Here is a 23,895-nt window from a genome sequence, read left to right on the forward strand (position 1 = left end):
AATGGGGTTTTTGAATAAAGCTTAAGATGCATGTCGTCATATTTGACGTCACCACCCCCTCAAAATACAAAAATTTAAATCCTCAATTTGTAAAGCAAAGAGTTATATCAGCTTAAATGTGTCTATTTTTTATTGAATCAATGGTCTTTCATAACTAAATGCAATTTATGGTATTGTTTGATTACTACTAGACCATCATGTTAACACAGGAGCATGCGTCCCTTTGTGTGCAGCAAGTGGGAGAGCAAACAGTTTGCAGTAGAAATGTTCCTAAAACCCTAAATGCCAACAAATGTGGACTGAAGTAGAATATTATATATTATATAATTTGGTTATGTAAAAAAGATGTTGTCCATTTTGGAAATGATTACATCTGTCTTTTTGTTTCAATAAATTTGTACTTTTGTACTTTACAACACTCTGGAGTGAAAATGTTTGGATCACATGCATTGGAAACGATCCTATGCAGTCACCAGTGGAATCTAATTCTACAAACAGTAGGCTATAGTACTAATAAAATCAATGTAGCCTAATGTCTATCTGTAATTGTGCAGATGGTCATCGCCATCCAATTGAGTAGACACGCAAAAAAAATAAAAAAAAATAGAAGTATCGCCTTACAGTTGTTTGTCTCCGTGAACCACTAAAGTTGCAGTTACAGTTTACATCCATGTCTGTAAAGACTCATATGTAGCCATGACAGTCGACAATGTTTCAAATATGGATGTCTCTGCATAGTTTAGTTTTGTCAACTAAATCTAAGTATTAGCTATGTCTACAGCCTGGCACCTTTTCTCTACATTTGGCCGAACATCGAGAGCGGTGTCTTGTCTTGAGTCTCCTTAGCAAAGCTAGCTGTGGATTCAAAATCCAGAAAGGAAAAATTTTGGAGGAAAATATTGAATTTAAAGACATATTTGTTTACTTTTGCTGCAGGGTACCAAATACTTATAAATACTGCAGAGTAGCCACCCTATGAAAACATATTAATGATATTAGACCTATTAGTAATGTTAATAAGCTAAATCAAACATAATAAGGCTGTGTTACCTTTACTATAAGGCTCAAATATATTTTGTGGCTCTAGACAGATTTAACTAATTTTTTTGGACCAAAAATGGCTCCTAAAGGTTGCTGACCCCTGTTCTAAAACATGCATGCTTCACAGATACAACCCGGCAGCACAGGCGATCTATACAATCAGCACAGTTTTTAAGAGAGACACCCAAGATTAGTGTCACCAATTCAGTACCTGAACAAATGTCTCCCTTTCTGTTCCTGATTTATAGCAATGAGTAATGGCTAGAACAAATGTTTTTGCAGAACATTATGACGTCACAGTGAAGCTGACCTTTGACCTTTTGGATATAAAATGTCATCACTGCATCATGTTATCAGACATGTATGTGAAATTCTGTCTTAAGTTAACATGTGAGGTCACAGTGACATTGACCACAAAAAACTAATTAGTTCATTGTTGAGTCCAAGTGGACGTTTGTGCCAAATTTGAAGAAATTCCCTCAAGTGCGTTCCTGAGAGTGGGACGGATGAACAGCCTGAAAACCTTACTGCCTCTGGCCATGGCTGTCATCATTGGAAAGGCATTTAAAAAAACATACCCTGCATAATAATAATGTGATTTCGAATTCCAATGTCAACATTATGAAGCGTCAAAGCTCCGAACTATTCGGTACAGCCCTGGCCGTGATGTCCTTCAAATGGCAGAATAAATTTAAAAATCACCACCAAACCACACATCTGAAAAGAAGAAAAAAAAAAAAAAATCCCTAAATTCTTTTGGAAAATAACGTATTGATTTGTAATTGCAGACACTATCAACTCCTCTTTATGCCAAAGGCAACTATCAGAGAAAACACTATTTGCATGTAACACTTAACATAACAAAAACACACAACTGATATTGTGATTGTTTCACTGACAGCCTCATCTCTTCCTGCTCAGCTCGGTCAATGTGTGTGCTCAGCTTTGATGACACCACTCCTCCAAAGTCACTGGGGCTTTCCAGCCAAGACAGCTGTGATCTAATATGAGTGACACGCAGAGTATTCAGAGTAGTATTATCTCCAGGTGTATTCTGAGATGTTCTTTGATGTGAGGCAGCCTCCATTCTCTCCTCTGATCACAGCCATCTCAAGACAGATTAGTCGGCATCCATCACAAAGAGCATACAGAGGGAGCCTATGAGCTACAGCAGTGAAGGCAGAGCTGCAGAATAAGCTTCTTTACCATTCAGAGGTGCGATGTGGAATCATCTGTTCTATTAAGAGCGAATAAAGCAGCGCTACGGCTATTGTTTTATGATTCGGGAGACATCTAAATAGAAAGGAGGTTATTCTGTGATCACATCAGCTTGCTCAGTCGTGATGCAAACATCTTGTCAGCTAAAGACACAACTCCACCATCACCATAGAATCAATGGGATGGACTTGCAATAACCCAAAATACATGCTTGAGGAAAAAAAGGGAGGAAAAAGCATGAGATGGTTTGATGAGAGGATGGAGTAGGGGTAAAAAAAAAAAAAAAAAAGAAAGAAATTATCACATGCATATGGAGCCAAATCGTTAAGATCAACATGTTAGCTCATGCTTACATTTTCAGTAATACCTACAAATATGCTCAATCCAACATAGAGTAATTGGCTGCATTTTTGGTGTTTGCAGAGCGTATACACAAGTGTACAAAATGTGAAATAGTCGGACTAGCTCATTGAGGTTCTGGGCACAACTAAAGCACTGTGATAGGCACTTCAAAAAATCCAACTTTGACAAGTCAACAGAGATGAAATCATCGGAGGCAAATGAAAAATTCACACTCAGTAAAAATGCAGGATAGCTCCTGCATTGATTTCTTTTTCTCTCACATGATGAGTTTGGCAGCCGTACAATCATTAAGGCAGTTTAGTTTATCATTTGATAAACAAACTCCTTAAAGGTCTGGGAGAAATTATATTTGCAAAAACATTTCAGCGGCAGGTTTATGTCGTGGGGGATGCAGCTGCGTCTGCGTGCTTTCGTCAGAAGTCGTGCCAATGTGACATACAGTGTGATGTGCTCGTCGCGTGGAGATGCACTGGAGTGGCGTCCTCCGTTCCTCCAGCAGAGATTACAGTTGGGCCTCTGTAATGGCTCTGAGCAGGAGGAGGATGACATGGCTTTTTGCATGCATGGGAAACATGTGTGGGTGAGAAAGCATGGCACTAACATTACACAAAGTGGTTACTTACAGGTAGTAAGTGTAGGAGTGATAGGTTCTTCTGCCGAGTGGGGTGGTGGTAGGATTTAAGCAGTGGAGGAGGGGAGGGATGGAATGAAAAGGAAAGAAAAAGTAAAAATATATTAATGTTTGAAAAAAGAGTAGAAATGAACAAAATCAGATATGGTGGCATACGTGGAGGTAAACTAGTGATCATGAGGGCAAAGGTGATCGCTTGGAGTCATGTCATGCTTTGCAAAGGGGGAAGGGGGAGGGACTCAGTACAGTACTGTAGAAACTCTCTAATTATATAGATATTTATATGGTCGGTGGCTTCGACGGCAAAGCAGAGGCAACCGCGCTGTCACTAAAACCCCCCTTTGATGAACACATAATTTTATACACCTATAAAAATTACCATATCTGACCTCCAAGGTTGGAACGTAATGAGCGCTTTGAATGTCTAAACACAACTCAGATTCCCTGTTGGCAATAGTAAATTACACAAAATTCAACCAATGAAGTCATCTCCATCTCTGGTTTGATTAAGGCTAATTGAAAACAATTCCATTACTGAGTGCTGATTTTCACATCCACCCACTGATCGCTGTGCTACACAGACAGCGCCTGCTGTAGAAAATGAAAAATCTTATATTACTGTCAAAAAATAAACATGGAACACGGTGATTATATTAGTACACAACTACGCCTCCCCACTCAGCTTCATCTACTGTACTGAACTTTACTCTTTAATTTAACATGAGATATCTAATATTAAAGGAACAGTATATCTGCAAATTATAAATATATATTTTCCCTCTCACCTGTAGTGCTATTTATCAATCTAGATAGTTTTGGTGTGAGTTGCAGTATGTTAAAGATATCAGCTGTAGAGATGTCTGCCTTCTCTCCAATATAATGGAACTAGATGGCACTCGGTTTGTGGTGCTCAAAGCGCCTTTTTTTTTTTTTTTTTTTTTTTCAAAAAGTCAACAGCAATGTCTCTTTCCAGAAATCATGAACCGGTTACCCAAGATAATCCACAGACTCCACCCCCAACCACATCACCAAGCAGAAGGAAGCGTTCATCTACTCATGGACGAGAGGCTCATGCTCATGACGACATGAGATATAAACATTAATGGCGTCCTCCTCCGCTGAGCTGTGACATTAGCTCGCTCAGTGGTGCTAGGTGAGCTAGCAGTAGATACACATTTCCTTCTGCTTGGTGATACAGTTGGTGGGTGTAGTTTGGTTTGTAGTAACTAGGGGTCTCATTTATAGAACGGTGCGTAGGGTTCATACTACAAATGTACGTATGGACAAAAGCCAAACATGGCGTGCAACAAAAAATATCAGACAATATCTACAATCAGGCTTCCACCACCTTGTCCCTAACTTGGCTTTGTCTCCCGAGCCTTCTGCTCCACTGTGTCGCAGGTTCCCTCGAATTGTGGCTACGCCTGGATCATGGGTCGTGGTTACACTGCTATTGCTGCCTGATGCTGACTACTACTTCCATTATTATTGCCATACTTCTACTATTATCATACACATATAATTATTATTGTTAAATACATATACTATCATATACTAATATTTACGTATAACACATATGCTACCAAAATTTTGAGTTTTTCCTTATCCACTGTGAGGGTCCAAGGACAGAGGGATGGCGTGTGCTGCAAAGCCCTCTGAGGCAAACTGTGATTTGTGATACTGGGCTTTATAAATAAAATTGAATTGAATTGAACCATCTGAATTGCCAGTTTACCAGTTCCAAAGTATGTGTAAGCAAGGGTCAAAGTTTCTCCCATCAAGGCTATTTTTCTAGATCACAACTTTTCCGTGGGAGGTGGCGTATGCCTCTTGCAGGCCTTGTTTTTGTGCGTACGCAACGTTTAGAAATGAGACCCCTGGTCATGATATCTGGACAGAGACATTGTGAAGTTTATCAGTGGTATTTTTTTGGTGCTTTCAACACACAACCTGCATGGCATCTAGTTCCATTATATTAGAAAGAAGGCAACTCTATGGGTGACACTCGGCACTGCACACCAAAACAATCTAGATGGATAAGCAGCACTACAGGTAAGAAGAGAAATATGTATTTTTGATTTTGGGGTGTACTGACCCTCTCAGGGAGAATGTACGATGAAGTACAGCTAAGATATTTTAAGTTTTACTGGGGAGTGTATTCTTTTTACAATCACGCTATTAAAGGAAACCAACTTGTGTCCGCCAAAGAAATCTCTGCAGGAACTGACATTGTGTTATTTCAAGCCTCGCTGTGGACAAAAGGGGGTTGATATTTGTTGAGCTTTAGCTCCCCTGATAGCTGGGATATGTACAGAAGACCTCTCTCCAGTATGGGGTCCGGGGCTAATGTAAACTTAGCCCTCAGCTATGTGGCCATCCTCTTTCCTTCTGAGCCTTTCATCATATTTTCTTTCTTATCTCCTCCCCGCCTCTCTCCATACCACAGGCCTCAAAAACATTTTTTTCCTATTCCCATTCCAATGTCACTGAAGCGCTGCGCATTTGTTTGAGGGTGCCGTGGAAACGGATTAATTTTTCATGGCACACTGTATCTCATGGCTGTAAACAGCCTTAATGGGGCGTATCAACATAATCAAATTAATTATTTACAACAACGCTGACAATACCACCGTTTGAGGGAGAAATATACAAAATGATGAAACAGAAACTACTTATTTGTGAGCACTTCGGCAAGTAAGTTCAACCTCTTCCACAAATCTCAAGTAGTATTTCAACGAGTAAGAAAAAAAAGCTTACCTTTTCTTCATGAGGAGTACCACTCCTAAGAAGATGATGACGAAGAGGAGGATGCCGGCGATGACCCCGGCAATCTTCACCGTGTGGTCCGTTTGTTTCTCTGGCTCCACTGCGTCAGGTTTGTGAGTGGCTGCTCCTGAAACACAACACAATGCATGGAGATCAAACAAAGAAAGAGCAATTAATCTGGCAGAGTGTGAAACAAATCTAATGACCGTTTGCTATTGTTCTACATGAACCACAGCAGAGTGCACATCCATACTTTTAGTATTTCCTTCCATTGATTTGACTGTGTGGAGGACTGAGGGTTGATTAATCAATACGCTGATATTCTGTGGCATTCTGTGGACCGTAAATATCAATACACATTTATTGGCTCAGAGTAATGTTTGTGCTGAAAGTAAGTGACTCCCTATTGTCCTGGAGACTCCACCTTTAGCTCCGTCCTTAGTGGACATCAGCGCTCTGTGGATCAAGCTGCATGGGGAGAGATAAGTGCGCACCATCTTTACCCTTGGTTAATCATGTTTGGGGCAAATGGTTGCTGGGCTGTAAAAAATGTAGGATGCAGGGCGGGAAAGATAATACCCAAGAAGATAAAAAAGCCTGAAATAACCAAAACATTAAATATCAGCTCAGAGAGGAGATAGCCAACAACGAGAGACACAAAGAGAGGAGGGGGGGGGGCATCTTGTTTTAACAGCATCTGCTCCCTGGGAAGTGATAAGACGCACTCTGAGGAAAGCAACGCTCCTGGAATGACAACTGTCCACCTGAACAACACCATTACTCCTTGTCACCAGGGGTAAATTTAGAATGATAAATTGTTATGTCAGGCCAATCTGTTAGAGCGGGCTTCCTACTCTCCTCTGCGTTGCCATTTTCCCTCCCTATCAAAAAGGTAAATATCTATCCTGCGCTGCTTGTGACATATTGTTCTTGCTCCGGTGTGTTGTTATCAACAGCCAGGCATTTATTTAGATATAACTTTTTAAGGCGGAGCTGTGGAGGATTTCAAGACTGGTGACATATTAACAATCATGTCTGGATGGGTGGTGCAGATTTTGTCCCAATATAATGTTACAAGCTAATCTTACAGAAATGCCGTCAGTGACAAATCCCCATTTGAGCAGTGAGTGCTGTATGATCGCTGCTACAAGTCCATATTCCTCCATTCTAGCCTGAGAGAATCTGAGATTCACACACACAACTGGTAGGAACTGAGCAGAATTTTAATAGTTAGACGCAACACTTTTGAAAACTTGCCAGATCTTTACGATGAGCACCTCAGCATCCTTTTGTGTGTTTACAGTTGTCTCGAATTCAGCAAGCAACACCTACCAACACTTAATCTCCCCCCAAAATAATGAGAAATATTCATGAAAGGGGATTAACTCCTGTCAAAAATCTCCAACACTCACACATCTAATGACGATCGCACCTCAAACAGGTCTTTCATGTCCAGTAATGCTGAGAAGATGAAGGTAAGAGACAATGTCTGCGAGTCTTTGATTTAATCACACTGACTCTATGCAAATAGCAGGACAATAAACAAAACCACACACGTCCAATATGCCACTTGTTTGTTTTCCTGTTGAGTGAAATCATCAGCATTGCATCAGTACATTAAACTCGTAGCAGGTAAAAAGTTGTGGTCAGAGAATGAGCAGAGAGCTACAAGTCTGACCTGTTAGTTGGTTGTCACCGGCCGCTGGGGCGATGCGGATGTAGGGGGTTGTGAGCTGAGTCACGAGTATGGCGGCTGAGTAGAGTCAGTGGATCCAGGATTGCATGCAGTCGAGAGAGACAGAGAGAGAGACAGGCCACACTGAAGCTGAAAACAGCCACACCAACAGTTCCCATCATCATGCAACACCGCAGCAGAGAAAGACACCCAGTACAGTATTAGAGAGCATTTCACAGTTTGTTTTGCAAAGTTAGCAACAGCAATCATTTCACACAAGTTCATATCTTTGCGAGCCAAACATTTAAATGTGTCCCTTCAGGTGAGAAATTGCTTATATGATCCCTCTACTTCTAATACGCGCTGTTTTACTTCAGCCCATTGAGCTATGTAGATGGAGATATCTGAAACTCCACATGGAATCCATAGTGGTGCTACAAAATATACAAGATTGTCGGGGCATGTGACAGGACCTCCCATGGCCCAGAGCGGAGTGTGACTAAGGCTCCCTCTGGCCTTATCAATTCTGCTCCCGGATCAATGGTGCTTAGACTTCATCACCTTTAATGTGGGGAGCAGGACGTACGGGCAGCATAGCTAAGTACCTACAGACCTCAATGGGCACACAGGCTGCCTCCAACTCATGGAAAAACACATGTTCTTGATCAATGTATTGATGTGAGGAGCATATCGTACATTTTTGTCTTTTTAAAACACAAAGGGAAACACATCAAAGCTAACTTAAAGAGAATCTGTTCTGCTCATTTTTAGGTTCATACTTGTTCTAGTTCACATCATAAAAAACACTTTATCTTTCTCATACTGTCTGTGCTGGAAAACCTGTATTTAGCTCTTGTCCCTTAAGCCCTCCACCTAATAAGGCCTAGTCAACTCTGATTGGTCAGCATGTTCAGGTCTTCCACGTCAGCCTCTCTGTAACATCATTAAGGCCAAAGAACAACTGTAACAGTGAATAGTGGCGCTTTCTACTGTGAAAAATCACCAATTAAAGCTTCTAAACACAACAAGACATGCTCCATGAAGAATATAATCAAAAATGGGGGAGAAATTAACAACATCTGCACACAAGAGTACATGTTTCCCTGACGTTAGCATGTAGCTACACGTAGCAGTGTACTTGCAGCGGAGGAATGACTATGTAAAGCTGAATTTTCTCGTGTTAAAAATCACCAATAAAAGCTTCTGAATACAACTAGACATTCTCCAAGGGGAATATGCCCCAAAATTGGGGAGAAATTAACAACATCTGCACACAAAAGTACATGTTTCCCTAATGTTAGCATGTTGCTACATGTAGCAGTGTACTTGCAGCGGAGGAATGACTATGTAAAGCGGCCTTCTCGTGTTAAAAATCACCAATAAAAGCTTCTAAACAGAACAGGACACGATCCAGGAGGAATATGATCCAACATGAGGGAGAATTTAACAACATCTGCAAACAAGAGTACATGTTTCCCTGACGATAGTATGTAGCTACATGTAGCAGTGTATTTTCAGCGGAGGAATGACTGTAAAGAGGCACTTTCTTGCATTAAAAATGACCAACAAAAGCTTCTAAACCATAACAACATCAGCAACCAAGATTGCATTTCCCTGACGTTAGCATGTAGCTTCATGTAGCAGTGTAAGCTACGTAATGTAAACACTGACAGTAGCGTGCCTTGAGCACAAGACCATATTAGAGATGGAAACAGAGTACTCAGAATGGTCTGAAGTCTAAGGTTTTTGCTCATAGGGATTGCTTTTACATACATTTACCTCATTATTTGAGACTCTGGCCACGTTTAATATGAGCATCCACCATTGTAACATTATATTTATGACAGAATATAATAAAAAGCATAACAGATCCTCTTTAATGACAAGTGAATGTGTCAAGATGTGTCAGTTTGTATCAGCTTCATGTTAATTTTGTTAGCTGCAAGTGATGCAAACATCCTCATTCACACAGTCTGATCCGTTCTTACCTTTGGTGGCTACTCGGACACAGTCGATTTTGGTCTCCTGTACAAAAAGATAAATTAAAGCGGGAAAAAGGAAGGAAGAAAATAAGAGAATCAGAGTTTAATATGACACGCATGCACAGACATGAGACACACACTTGCAGTGGCAACAACACCTATCTAAGAACCCACGGTTACAACAAAACAGCCTGGCCAGTTCCACGCTGTCCCCTATCATCTGTTGAGCTCAGTGACTGTGACACAAAACGCAGTTAGGCGAGAGGGCCTACAGCACAGATTAGTGGTGCTGAGCTGCTGATTTGTCAGCCAACAGCGATCTGTCGGCAGCCTGCGGCTCAAGGTGGTCAGCCACTGTGGAGAAACCAGAGCCCTGTGACAAGCGACACCAACCCAGCGTGCAGGGCTCCAAAATGACACGTCAGGGAGCCTTTCTGAATATGTAATGGAGTTTGAGCTCTGACAACAGCCTTCAACAACAGACACACACACACAGACAAAGAAAAAACCCCTGCTCTCGCTGCTGGCAGAGAAGTTTGTTGTCAACAATGGTCTGGTGAACAGGAAAAAGGACACAGACAGGAACGAGGAGGCAATGAGTAATACAACACAAAAGACATGAGAGCTGTGTCCCTGTGTTTGACCCAGCCAAGCTGTCCAATGAGCAATGAGCACACATGGGAGAGACAGCATTTAGAGGCCATACAAGGCATAATGAAGAGACGAAGGGAAAAAAACCCCATCAATGTTCATGTGATCCTGGGTGCATGTGTATTCACATTACTGCAGCTTTTAAGCTGTCAGATGGTTCTTTTGTTAAAGGCAACATAACAAGAAGTAATATTGGATTTTTTTTTTAATAGACGGCTAAAAAACTCTAGGTATGGATGGTGCTCACCTTCTCTGAGTGCTAATTTAGTTTAAGAAGCCCAAACAAATCACTCCAACATTATTAGACATTAATTAAAGCTGGTAGAACTATCCATTCAAAGTGATGGCTTAATGAAAGAGAGTGCATTTGGCCACTGCAAATCAAAACACTGAATAGTGTCAGAAATGTCCATCACAGAGACCGAGCTTTATACTGCATCAACCAGGGACGCTTTCATTTTGTTTGTGCAAGGAAGAGCCCTATCAGCCAATTCATACCACTCACCAATTCGACCTGGGAAGTTTCAGACCATCAGTGCTTTGCTCTCAAGAGCAAACTCGCTAATTGGATTCAGCCCTCCTGCACATGTTATTTCTATTGCCTCCTTAAAGACGTGCTGGTGTTTCTCAAGGAGGCTGTTTATGGCGATTCTAATTCAGGACCACAATCGGTGGGGCCCTTGAAGTCGCCATCGAGCTGCCTGCCGCGGCTCCGCGGAGGGAGGGCCCTGCCAAGTGCCACTTGATGACAGAGGCTGTGACCTGCGCGATCGGTAACCCCGTTGTTGTTTCCTGTCTCCCACACTTAACTCGCTCTGGGACGACTGCCTCTCTTAAATGCCGTTGATTAAAGGCTCGTCTGGCATTTGGCGTAAAGCTCCATAGGAAAAGGCAGGAGACCAGGGCCACAGTAATGGAGGGAGAGCGCATGTCACTGCACAGAGCTCTGCATTCCGCGCTTGACCCCGCTGTAGCTTATTAAGAGTGTAGACAGTGCTGCTGGTGCACCCCACCAGAGTACTGACACATCTATCAGAGGCCAGATGCAATTGTGCTGCTGCGTGCATGTGTCTGCCTGTGTGAGCAGTTACTGTGTAGAGTCAGGGACTTCTAACTCAGCCACTTCAGTCCCTTTCAGTCTCCCAGTCAATCAATCTGTCAGTCAGCCTGTCATTCTCATTAAACCCACCATAATATTTAGCACTGTTTCATGTACATTTTAAAGGGGATATGCATGTGATTTAAAAAGAAAAGCCAGGTTTGTCTAGTGTTACAGTAAGTCCTTTATAAAAAACTAGAAATAAAAAAGTCTCCTCTCACAACGAATATTCAGTTTTATGTATTTTTTTCAGCGCTTAATTAAGTACACAAATTAGACGTTCCCTCTACTCTGCTAATCTAATTGTCTAGTTGCTGAGGTACTGTATATACTTATTAGCACAGCACTGTAAGACATGCTGTCAAACAATAAACTGTCAACCTGGCACGCAACACACAACATGTAATCTAGAGGAAGTGTTATTTTCTGCCTCTCTTTGTGTTTATATAACCAGTGGTGGAGGAATCACAGATCCTCTATTAAAGTAAAAGTTCTAACACCACAATGTAGAGAGTATGAGATTCTTATGCATTTAATGTGTTGCACGTATATCTTGATCTTAACAGGCTGTTCTCATTCACTGTTTGTACTTATATCTACAAAAAGGAATACACTATAATTCAAGTACAACCCACGTAATTGTGTATAACAAGACAGTGATCACGTGACCCACATGCTGCAGGCTGTCGTATGACCAAAGAGAAAGTTACGCACATACCTAACGTCACATCAGGTCATGTCAGGTCATGACGCCCAACCATGTTTCTTTTCCTAAACATAACCCACCTAGTAGGGTTGCTAATTTGTATGATGTTATGGTGCTAATTCTTAAGATATCAACAAGGATAATATTTATAATAATAATAATAATTTATAATAATTTCATTGACAAAAACTATGACAAAATTTTTTCATCAACAACCTTTTTTCCATGAAGAAAACCAGATGATGTCGAGCTAAAAATAGATCTTGATAATAAAAAATAAGACGAAGTCTATGTTTCATTTTTGTTGACAAGACGAGACGTGACAAAAATGTTAGTGGTCAACTATCAGACATCAAAAGCCAAGAATAGCCGTGCTTGTTCTTATCTTCAAATGCGGCATGAGCGACAGGCTGGTAAACTCCAGTAAATAGTCTGCACCAGGATGTTTCACTAGCCAGCAAAGACACTCACACCGGAGGTAAGGGCTCATTTATGCTCCCTTTACGTATGAAAATGTATACGTCCGTTTCAAACGATGTTACCGTCACTGCCCACATACTTCCATGCGCCCTTTAACATGCGCATGGATGTTAACCAATATATCCACCAGGGGGCAGCCCAGCGTCAAACGTTTATGACAACAACAAACTCAAAAACAAACATGGCGACTGTGGAGGAGATATTGATAATGTACCTCTTGCATAAAAGACAAAAACAGAGGCAGCGTTGTAGAAGGCGGTGGTCGGTGAGGCCGTTAAATACATCGCGACTGGAGGAGGGAGAACTCTTTTCTCTAGTACTGCCGATGAGAGAAATTGAATTGTTATTTCTTCTTTGTGTCTCACTAGAGCTACGTATCGGGTAGTGACAGCAACACTGCCCCCACGGTTCCCGGTGGTACTGCTCCGTTTGGCCCGTATCCGTAAGCTTTATGGAAACGCGCAGAAATACGTCCGTATCCGGATCCGTATTTAACATTGAGCATAAATGAGCCCTAATTCAGCTGCAAATAATCAGTCATATGTGACTGACTGTGATTGGTGAAAGTGTTTAATGGATTTGCCGAATTTAGTTAGTTACAGCGATGGCTGTCAGCAGTTAGCTCTGCTTGTTAGCCGCTGAATGTGAGCGAAGCAAGCAGTCACCATCTGTGTGTGGATCTGTTGATCCCTGCAGGACTCAAATCAAATCTGGACTGTCTTGGGGAAGGTTTATGGGTTGATGCTGTTTGACTGGCAGGTAGGAGACTTGGTTATCTCAGCTGAGTTTTCTCTGACAGAGATAAAAGTTTTAATCACTAACTCCGTGAGACATGACAGACTGTCATGTTGCAGATTAAGAAAGAATTCAGGCTTTAATTAAGTTATTTTTTTGCTTCTCAACGGTGAGACAGTTTACAATGAACCTGGGTACAAATCCTAGCTGTGTCAGATTAGTTATGTGAAGTGTCAAAGTTTCTGACACCATAAATATAGAGATGTTGAGCGTTACAAATGATGATCAGTAAGTGTGTGCTCATAAATCACCCCTTAAACCTGTCAAACACTGCTGGAGAAATGACAGTTTGTAAGTTTGCAGAAATTATTTATAGTTACAGAAAAAATTGTCTAATGAAATTTTCATACAAGTAATTTTTGATACATAAATTAGCCTCACTAGACTAATTTAAAGATGAAAAAAAAAACATATAGAAAACATGATGATTAAAAGATGAGTAAAATGTAAATTTTCGTCAACTAAAACTAAATAGCTATCAAAATTAACACTGCTTAAGGAAAGTATCTCAAAATGACTGGCCAGATTTTTCAAAATGTCTCATTTGGAAACCATGTAGACTTAGTTTTTTTAGAACTTTAACTGACATTGCATGAATAGAATATAAACTGGATAAACACCCACCCCATTGGCTGTGCTGACAGCCTGGTAGTAGATGCTGTAGCTTTTCTGAGGCAGCAGAGGAGCGTTCCAGTAGCCGTTGTAGGTCTTGTTGTCCCCCACAGTGAAGGGCTGGGGTGAGTGAATGCCACCGGCGGGGAACTGCGCTGTGAAGTAGTACTGGGAGTTCAGGAGCGTGGCATTCTGGAAGTGAATGGGAACTGGGTAGCAGCGCAGGATTTCTGCTGTGCCTCGTGCTCTGCGTGGACGTTCCTCCTCCACCACCACCTGGTACGCACTGCAAACACAGGACACAAACAGAATTTACAGACTCCAACTGGCCAAACAGGCGCTTGCAGAACACTGCTGGCAATGCAGTCATATTTTTTTTATTTTGCCTGTTAGCCTTGAAAAGTGTAAAAAATGGCCTCTTTATGAATGGCACAGAAATGCATGTTGCAAAGCTCCAAATCTCAGGGTACACCAAGAAATAATCTTTATTTATATGTGAAACAGAAGACATTTTTGGAGAGATAATCCATGCCTCATCCAGTCATTTCAGATTTGCTCATTAAAAGTTTTAAATCTAAGTACTACAATAAAGTGCATGATCATTTAAATGCACTTATCTCAGAATATGTTACAAATATAAGACAAAGACTGTGTGTAGACATTAAGCTCCTTGGCAGAGTTATCTTTTCAACACATCTTTGTGTCTGTCAACTGAAGCTGAGATTAACTTTTATTGTCTGTAAATGCACAACATTTTGAGACTTCTTTTGATGTTTACAAGTTAGAAAACAAGCTGCTAGCTTAAAGCTACAATTGATTAGGTGCTATACATGAGGTCATGCAGTAACAGGAAGAGTAAGTGCGTTAAACTTTAACCAATAATATCACAAGACAAAAAGAAGTTGTGTTTTTTCTAAGTTAAAAAAAAAGCATTTAAAAGTAGAGCAGAAGAAAAGTAGTTAATGAAAAGTACTGACATGAAATTGCAATACATTGCATGCCATAAAAAACTTTTCTCAAAGGAGCTTTACAGACCCTTTTAGGGCCGACGTCATGATGACGTCAATTTATTAGCTGGAGGCAAAACATGATTCACCACCACAGGGCTATAGGCTACACAGGAGTCTTAAAATGTCTTGTTGTGTTATTGGGAGCCAAAATAGAAGGCTCAAAACTTACATTTTATCGCATATAATGAAAAAAAAAGAAGACAACTATGGTTAAATGTGATAAGATGAAAACACTGGAAGGAGGTGATCATCAAAAATGCTCATATGTGCAGCGCACACATCATATCAGGTTAGGGAAAAGGTATTTACTGTTGTAGGGATGAATAACGTTATGTGTACTAAGGGTTATCATGTCCACCTCATCAGAAATTGGGGAGGTATTACACGGAATACTGGATTTCTCCATAACGCTAACCTTTTAGCGCATTAGCTAACGTTAGCTTCAATAGCAAAACAAAACAGAGGAAACCGTTTAAATGTCCGTATTTGTAAGGCAGGCATAGTACTAAACCACAAAGCTGGCCTTCCCACCCTCAGCAATCCTTCATACAAGTAACATTCGCGGTCCTGCAGAGTGAGTGATCTGACATGGTGCGTGCGTAAATTCAGTCTGACGCTCTACACTAAAACAAGAGCCCTGTTGGTTAAAGAATGGTCAAGCGTTATATTTCTACATGAATTAACGAACAGTGAAGTTAATCAGACATTCACTCCGCTCGGCGCTCTGCTGCTCCGTCTGGGCTAGACTGTAGGCTACTCTGTCACTCTGAGAGTGCGGTGCTCTGAATAACGGTACATTCAGACAGCACTTGGAATGTCCCAATGGTCCAGTTTGTACCAGAGTACGCTGCAGCACTGGGATCGAGTATTTCTTAACGCACCACTTGCATCATCTTCGTCCATTGTCTAAAAGCCCCGCCCACCAAAAACCTCGTACTATTTACTAACAGTAAAAGAGTCTATATGATATTCAGAGAGTATGATACAGAAGTTGTCTGCACACAGCTCTCAACATGGAGGTGACTAAGCTGGCAGCTGGCAACTAACATTGCTAACAGAGCGAACAGTGCTAAGAAACAGCAAGACTGGGGGTTAACGTTATGCTTCTGTATCAGGGTAACAGGTGTATGAGTGCAGCGCATAATGGTGGCAATTTGCTTGTCAGTGGGATAGACAGGGTAGCACAACTTCATTCTCTGCTCAGGGTGCCATTACTTCACTATATCTTTACAAAGCAAATAGTTTTGTGTTTGCTAAAAAAGCTCTTCATCATATAGAGCTCCTTCAAATGACCAAATTATAACTGCATAATAAATTCATTTGTGTATCTGAGTGAACAGGATAGACTCAGAAATACAGTGCAGGATAAATAAGCAGTGAAACAGGACAGGGCCTATTTGCATTTTCATTATTTAACAACTGAAAAGGTTAACGGCTCTTTCCATTTCCTCTCCATCTGAGCCTTGTGTTTAGCTAGATCAAAACTGCAGCCCTCTGTGCCTCTGACAGAGATGACATTGTCTCTGAGCCGGCCACTTAGCTTGAGGGGGAAACTGACTGTCTTATAGACTTTCATGTTAGTATGCATCTCGCATCCACCTGTTAAATCTATTGAGTCACTGAGTGACAAAGAGTCTGTTTACAGCTGCCACGGAGAATAACCAGTCATGATTGGGGACTAGTGTTCCATTTCCAAAAAGAGCCATGCAAACAACAAGTTGTTATTACAGGAGACGGAGCAAAGTTACACTACCCAATAAATGAATACAAGACAAAAATGTATGAATGAATACTATGATGTGCTTTGGAAAGCAGATTTCTGATTTTAGCACATCTCTTTTTCATAATTGGATGAAATTACTGAATGAATATTGAATGAATGATTTGCACAATGTTGAACTGATGTTTTCAAAGCTACCCTGTCTAGAGTTTTTGACCATTAGTAGCAATTTTTGAAGAGTAGGTGCTTGTTTTGTTTGTATCATGCACACCCATAAGGACGCACATGCAAGCGCGATCGCACTCATGAGGAAGCAAATGCATTTTGAAATTGTTTGTTAGACCTCAAGGATACACAAAAGCCCCGGAGACACCTGGTATTAACATGTGATCTGTATCTTGAAACATTATCTGGATAATGACATCCGATCCATGCATGCACACCTGGTATTAATATGCTTTCTCATCTTGATTCTGCCTGCATTGTGATCAGATCTCAATATGCAAATTCAATAAGCGGAGCTGGAGTCCAAGGTCAAGGGACATTCATTTTTAAATCCCTCTTTGCAAGGAAAAACTTAGCTTGTGCTACCACATGTAGCCAGGAACCCTCTTGCTGTGAAGTGAAAATGCTAACCACTGTAGCACCGTGTCACCAGATGGTTCCTGGTTCGAACCTGGGTTGGTGGAGCCTTTCTGTGCGGAGTCCACATGTTCTCCCCGTGTAAGCGTGGGTTTTCTCCAGGTACTCCAGCTTCCTCCCACAGTCCAAAGACATGCAGGTTAATTGATAACTCTAAATTGTCCGTAGGTGTGAATGTGAGTGTGAATGGTTGTCTGTCTCTATGTGTCAGCCCTGTGATAGTCTGGCGACCTGTCCAGGGTGTACCCCGCCTCTCGCCCAATGTCAGCTGGGATAGGCTCCAGTCCCCCGCGACCCTCAAGAGGATAAGCAGTTATGGCAAGTGAATGAATGAATGAATTAATTAAATTAATATTACATGTAGCTTTTGCTGGGTTTGCTTAAGCCAGCAGGAAGAGGCAGAGTTGGGTGACCTTTCAACTTGGTTGGCGGCTCTTTTCTTAAGAATACAGTTGCGCTGTACAGATTGTAATCACTTGGCTGAGATCTGATTTTTCCTTCTCCAGATACAGATCAAATGTCAGTGCCAGGTGTAAAGGGGTACAAATGTAAACAGAACTTTTGTTTGTTTACAGGAAAATTCCTGTAAACCTTTAAGTCATCTTGTGGCCCGACCCTCACCTTTACAAACTAATATCAATAGTGTTTAAAGTACTCCAGCTTCCCTTGTGCAAAGAAACACCTTCCAGCTGTGTTGATCACAGTCAGATTTATTAGAACTGAATATGAACACATCAATAAAGCATGCACTTGTACATTTCTCTCTTCATGAGTCAGCCTCCTTAAAATAGTTTGCCAATTTATGAGTCTATTTTGTGAGCAACCACTTGAGTCACACTGAAGAGTCTTTATTTATCAAATTATTCATTTCATTGCAGCATGTCAAATAAAGATGACAATGAGTAAGGCCTGGCAGGAAGTAGATCTTCAGTGACCCTGAACACTTTCTCCTTAGCTTACATTATTAGAACAACAAGTTGACAAAAAAAATCCAAAAAAAAACCTGCACTGTAGTGACTGTACTCTTATGCTGTATGGTCGCAGAACAAACGGCCCCGGAGATGATCAATTGTTCCCTGCGGTTGGTACTGGATGATTAAGTGTCCCCTTCTGTGTACAGCATGTGCTCTTTAACCCTATAGTTTATCATAAGGTGCTTGCAGTGTCATTAGAAAATCCCCCTTTGCTCTTGGTGGGTGTGTCCCAATTCCTCAGAGCTCTCCTATTTAGCGCCGGGTTGGGAGGTGATGAAATATTTAATCCTGCTGAGAGTCTGCAGGAGAAATCAGCCTTTAATTACTGTCCCCTATTGAGAGCAGAGGTCAAAGGGCAGGTGCAGTCGGTACATGGGAGCCTGTTAAGTAGCTGCAGAGCGGCAGAGAAATAAGTGATGAGGCTGTATGGAGGCCCAGCCGAAGCACTGTAGATCTGATGTAAGCCATGACGGGACTATAGAGTATCTGCTGTCAATCATAGTGCAGCACCCGTCAGGTTTAAGGGATAAACAATAACTGTTTTTTTTTTTGATATATCAAAAGAAAGATATCCTGTCTCTATACTTTTATTTAAGAAATCAGAAAAACTTCAAACTGATGGCCACAATAAGTGTTTTTGTCTTTGCTATGCAGTAGACTGCATGCACACTCACTCAGAGCTTGTCCATATTGGTATTTTATATTCCAAATCAATCTGCAGATAGTGAAATAAAAACAAAAGCTGGCTTCCCCCCGGGTGGCTTCTTATGATACGATGATGTGGCTGTGCCATGACTTAATGATAGACACAGTGAGAATGGTACTGCCTTTCCTCAGGCAAAATACCAAGTGCCATAGGCTATGAGGCTCCAAGGGTAAGAACTCTTGTAATGTGGAAATCTGAACCGCTGCCTCTCTTCCACAGAATATTCACTGCAACAAGAAACTAGAAACTGGCTCACAATAAATTTACAATTTAATAAAAATGTTTTGTTCATCTTTGTAAGTGATAGCGACAATAATACCCACTTTGCTGGCTTCACTTAAAGCATCTTGCGGTGCTGTATAGCTATAAAATATTTCAAGACGCACCCTTCCTCTGCGTTTGAAAAATACACTATTTCCACCCCAACTGCTTCTAATATGTAAACGACTCACTGGAGTTTAATGTTGGCCATTTGAAAATGCAGTGATTCCTTTTTTTCTGTAATTACAGCTGTCATGTTAATGTGCCTTTGAGCAGCTGACACCTTGTCACGAACTCATGCTGAGTTCACAATTTACATTATGAGTCATTTTGACAGACCAGAGTCATTTAGTCATATTTCTGATTTAGTATGACATGAATGAGCAACAAAAAACAACAAACAACAGATGAACAAGCACGGCTTGATAGCAAGAACAAAAAATCCTTTATAGCTGATGTTTTATTTGATGTGACGGCAAACAGAGAATTGCAAATGACTTACATTGATACTGATGATTATTATTCAGTGATGGAAGAAGTATTTAGATAATACCACATACCACAGTGTAAAAATACACCATTACAACTAAAACTCTGCATTCAGCATGTTAGTTAAAAATATACTATGCAGGATTTTTCTAAAAAGCAATGTATAGCACTCCCTCTTCATCATCAGTGTTTAGCAGTGTATTTTTCTGCAGAGATTCTGCCCTGTGCCTGTATTTTCTTATATTCTTATTATTTTTTTGTGTTTGGGGCATTTATGTTCATGTACCCGCCACAGCACTTGGCGAGGTGAGGATATTAAAAGGTAGCAACCAGGTGCCAAACCACAAGCAGCACGCATCCTAGAGGCGACTTGAAAAGTTGTGCATGCGGTGCTGTAGAAATGCAAATATAGCACAGTGAAACAGCAAGTGGACAAAGCTGGGGTTGGCTTTCACTGGAGATGCTTTTTACAAAACAGTAGCTGACAATTCCTGCATAGTATACCTTGAAGTGAAAGTACAGAAGCATTAGTGGCAAAAAGAACTTAATGAGTCTATGAAAAAGTTCTCGTTATGCAGGAAAACTCCTGTCAGTGTTAGAGAATCAAATTATTATTATTTTTTGCAGAATTATGTAAATCGTGCTTTAATGCTATAGTTGTAAAGGTGGAACTAAGTCTTGTTTCTTAATACTGCTACTGAGTACAGGGCGACCAAACGCTAGTCGACCAGAAAGGTCATTAGTCGGCAAGATTTCATTGGTTGCTTAGTCACTGTGTTTCTGAAAGCTGGCACAACAAAAAAGCAAAAGACTAGCACCCAGAGCCTGACCTCACGTTTCCAGACAGTTAAAGATGCGGCATGTGTACGACCCCTAATTTCCAGGGCTGGTACCTGCGGTTATCACACAGGCTAGTTAATGACATGTCGGGCAGGAAATCCAAAGTGTGGGATCATATGTAAACTCATCTTCATTGGTCGACTACAAACATGACGTATACTATTCTTTCTCACACCTTCAACTCAAACCATTGTGTTGCCCTGCCCAAAATATATTATTTAATAATTACATTGATATCAGAAACATGAGGGCGACTAGTCGACTAATGGCCCTAAATGACAACTATTGGTCGACTAGGAAAATTCTTAGTCAGGGACAGCCCTACTACCAAGTACAAGTACCTTAAAAATTGTACTTAAGGGTATATATGTAGAATTTTTCTTAAAACAAAACAATGTATAGACTCATGCAGAAGTAATCCCTCTCAATCATCACATATGACCCACTCTCAGTGTGTGGCGGTGTATTTATCTGCAGAGACTCTGCCCTCTGCCTGGATTTTCTGATTTTTTTCTGTGCCAGGGGTGTTTATAGGCGTGTGCTTCCATGGCGCTCAGGTGAAGTTGAGGTTTTATAAACAAGGTAGCGACCAGGTGCCAGACCATAAGCAGTAGGAATCCAACAGTGACAGTGCTGAAAAAAATCAACCATATGAGAGTAAATCTAGGGTTTGCTTTTACTTTGACTTTTTAAACTTTTTGCAGGAGAGCATGTATAGAAACAGTAACCGACAATCCTGCATTGAATACCTTTAAGTACAGTATTTGAGTTAATGTACTTTCCAACAATGTTATGTTTCCATAAAAATGCCCAGTGAAACCTATTCTATTAGCAATGCTCTTTAGCCAATCCGCAATGTTGCTAGTGATAAGCAGCGTTAGCTAAATGTTAGCTCTGTTCACAGCCACCTAAACCTTCACAAGCACACAGATCACAGATTAAAAGCAGAACCTCAGGACAGGAAAACTGCAGCTCACGTCACATGTCTCTGTAAAAGCTGCGTAATTGTGCTTAATTCCAAAACTGCTGAAATCCTCAACTTCTCTCCCTGAGCAGAAGATGGAAAGACAAGGAGAGGAAGGAGGAATGAAGGCAGGAGCTGTACCAGCAGAATGGTATAAGCTGTTAAAAGTGGTCTGCCAGAGGGGCCGGCGGGGCCGACCTGTATTCCTGCAGTAGCGTTGCAACCTGAGCTGACACCAATTAGGCCTCCTCCAGCCTTGCTGCCCGATAGATTTCAGCTCTGCCGCCATGTGACGCCAACCAATTATGGCGGATTGACTCGGAATCGACTGGATTGTGACCTGAAACTCAGATTTATTTTTCATGTGGGCTGATAGGGGAGAACTCGGGGCTGTTTGAGCAGATGAGGGAAGGGGTATGGGGAGCATTTCAATCACTGTCTCTCCCTCGCTAATGCTAATCGGTTGGCTCTGTATGCCTACATGTCTGATTTAAGAGCGGTTGTAAGTAACACACTTCTCCTGACCCAGCATCCTTCCTCAGCGAGTCTGTCTTCTTACTCTTTAAATTTCCCTGGTGTCCATAGAGCTATAAAGCAAACAAATTAGAAGGTGCCATAGATTACATTTGCCATTTAATCGTAAAAAGCATTGAGTTGTGTCACGTTTAGGCACAGCTATTAGCGCTTGCTATGCCGTGATCAAAGAAAGTTAGTGCTTATTTTAGGACTGTAGAGAATCACTTAACTGATTTCAGGCCATGGTTGAGCACAGATAATCTGATGCTACAGGGTGAAAACTACACTGGAACTCTGTTTCCTCAATATGCTACTTACAACTGCTGTATTTTAAAGCTCTTTCTGTTTATGTATATGTGTGTGTGTGTGTGTGTGAGCTTGCTCAAGGCAAAGGTTATGGCAGGAAAAGAGAGAAGGGCTGATTTAGTGGTGTGAATGATAAGGGAAGCATCTCAAATCATTTATTTCTGCAGAAGCATGTAAACATTTATTTTGATGCTACGGAGTGAGGAGGCGTATTCTAGCCCTGACGATGGGCCATTGCAAACATTAGTTTAACACGACATGACTGATAGACAGTTCACTAATCCTCTTAAAGGAACAGTGTCCCCTCTGGTAAAAATTGTTCCCGGCTACGCGTGTCGTCCCCAGAGATTAGAAGCCAAATCCAAGTTGGAAATGTTATACCGATTAGCAATTACACAAATATGAAAAATGTACTGCCTCCCTGAGCAGTGACAACGTCTGCCCAGATCTATCTAAAATATGATTTGACTTTCAGCATGACTGCAGGATGCTGAAGTGAAACGGACGTTTGTCGTCTGTCATGTCTTGATTTTTTCATGAACCCGCGCTATCGTGTGATCTTGCAGTGTGTGTTCCCCCTTCCTGTATTACAGCAAAACATCTGCTGTTTCAAACTCAAATGTCTGGAGCTCTATTACCTCCCAAACCCAATCAGTGTGCAAGATTGCGTTATCAAATCATGCTTCATGCTGCTCTGCTCTGTAGTGCTGCAGATCAGTGTTCTCCCCTGTCAAATCCCTATTTCATATGGGCTTTAAAACTGATTTCATAAAGTGTTCAATTTCAAAATGAGCTACCCACCACTCTAGAAAAGTGATGGCTGCTCTTGCAACATGAGCGTTGGCACGAAATTAAATCTAACTATGGTGTGAAATTCAAGTCCTGGGTTGACAAAATGCTAACTCTTCAATAGACTGACTGCATCGGCTATGTTTCCAAGTTTCTGACTTCAGGGACTCTCTCCAGCACCTCGGGTCATGGAACAATTTGGAAAACATCTCTTTATATGTGCCTCAACTTAGAAATGTCACTTAGTCATGCATCTCAGCCCTCCAACCCAAAAGAGATTAGAGATGTTATTTTTTGATGACTAAATTTATCATTATTGGCCAGACCGCAGATCCCAACAGACCAACTCGCTCAACTCCTGCGGGTGGAAGCTACTTTATAGTCACCTTAAATTTTCAAAGGCATCGCGTGTCACTTGAGGTGGAGGTGGAAAACACCCTTCAAAAGCCTGCCGGTATCTCGTCTTAGGCCTGCATCGTAATCTCTCCTGTTCACTGCCCTGCACCACCTCCTTTCTTTTGCAATTCATATTTTTGAGACATCAGGCGCACACATGAAGGCAGTATACTGGCCTTTATGTCCTGCGAGATTTAAGAGAGTGGGGAGAGAAATGTGTACCTGAAAACCCCCGAAGTTTAGACGCGGAGAGGCTCTGCTGT

General features: G+C 41.3%; 1 protein-coding gene across 1 annotated transcript in view; it reads right to left on the reverse strand.

Moving 5' to 3' along the window:
- Positions 1–23,895, reverse strand: part of LOC126382826 (receptor-type tyrosine-protein phosphatase mu-like) — a 224,656-nt gene that overhangs the window by 70,385 nt on the left and 130,376 nt on the right. Inside the window, exons 12-16 of the mRNA XM_050032912.1 lie at positions 14,032–14,305; positions 9,683–9,719; positions 7,698–7,772; positions 6,011–6,146; positions 3,246–3,275 (exon numbers count right to left, since the gene is read on the reverse strand). Coding sequence (XP_049888869.1) covers positions 3,246–3,275; positions 6,011–6,146; positions 7,698–7,772; positions 9,683–9,719; positions 14,032–14,305 — 552 coding nt within the window. The remainder of the gene's footprint in view (positions 1–3,245; positions 3,276–6,010; positions 6,147–7,697; positions 7,773–9,682; positions 9,720–14,031; positions 14,306–23,895) is intronic.

The sequence above is a fragment of the Epinephelus moara genome, chromosome 21 (assembly GCF_006386435.1).
Source record: "Epinephelus moara isolate mb chromosome 21, YSFRI_EMoa_1.0, whole genome shotgun sequence".
Lineage (NCBI taxonomy): Eukaryota > Metazoa > Chordata > Actinopteri > Perciformes > Serranidae > Epinephelus > Epinephelus moara.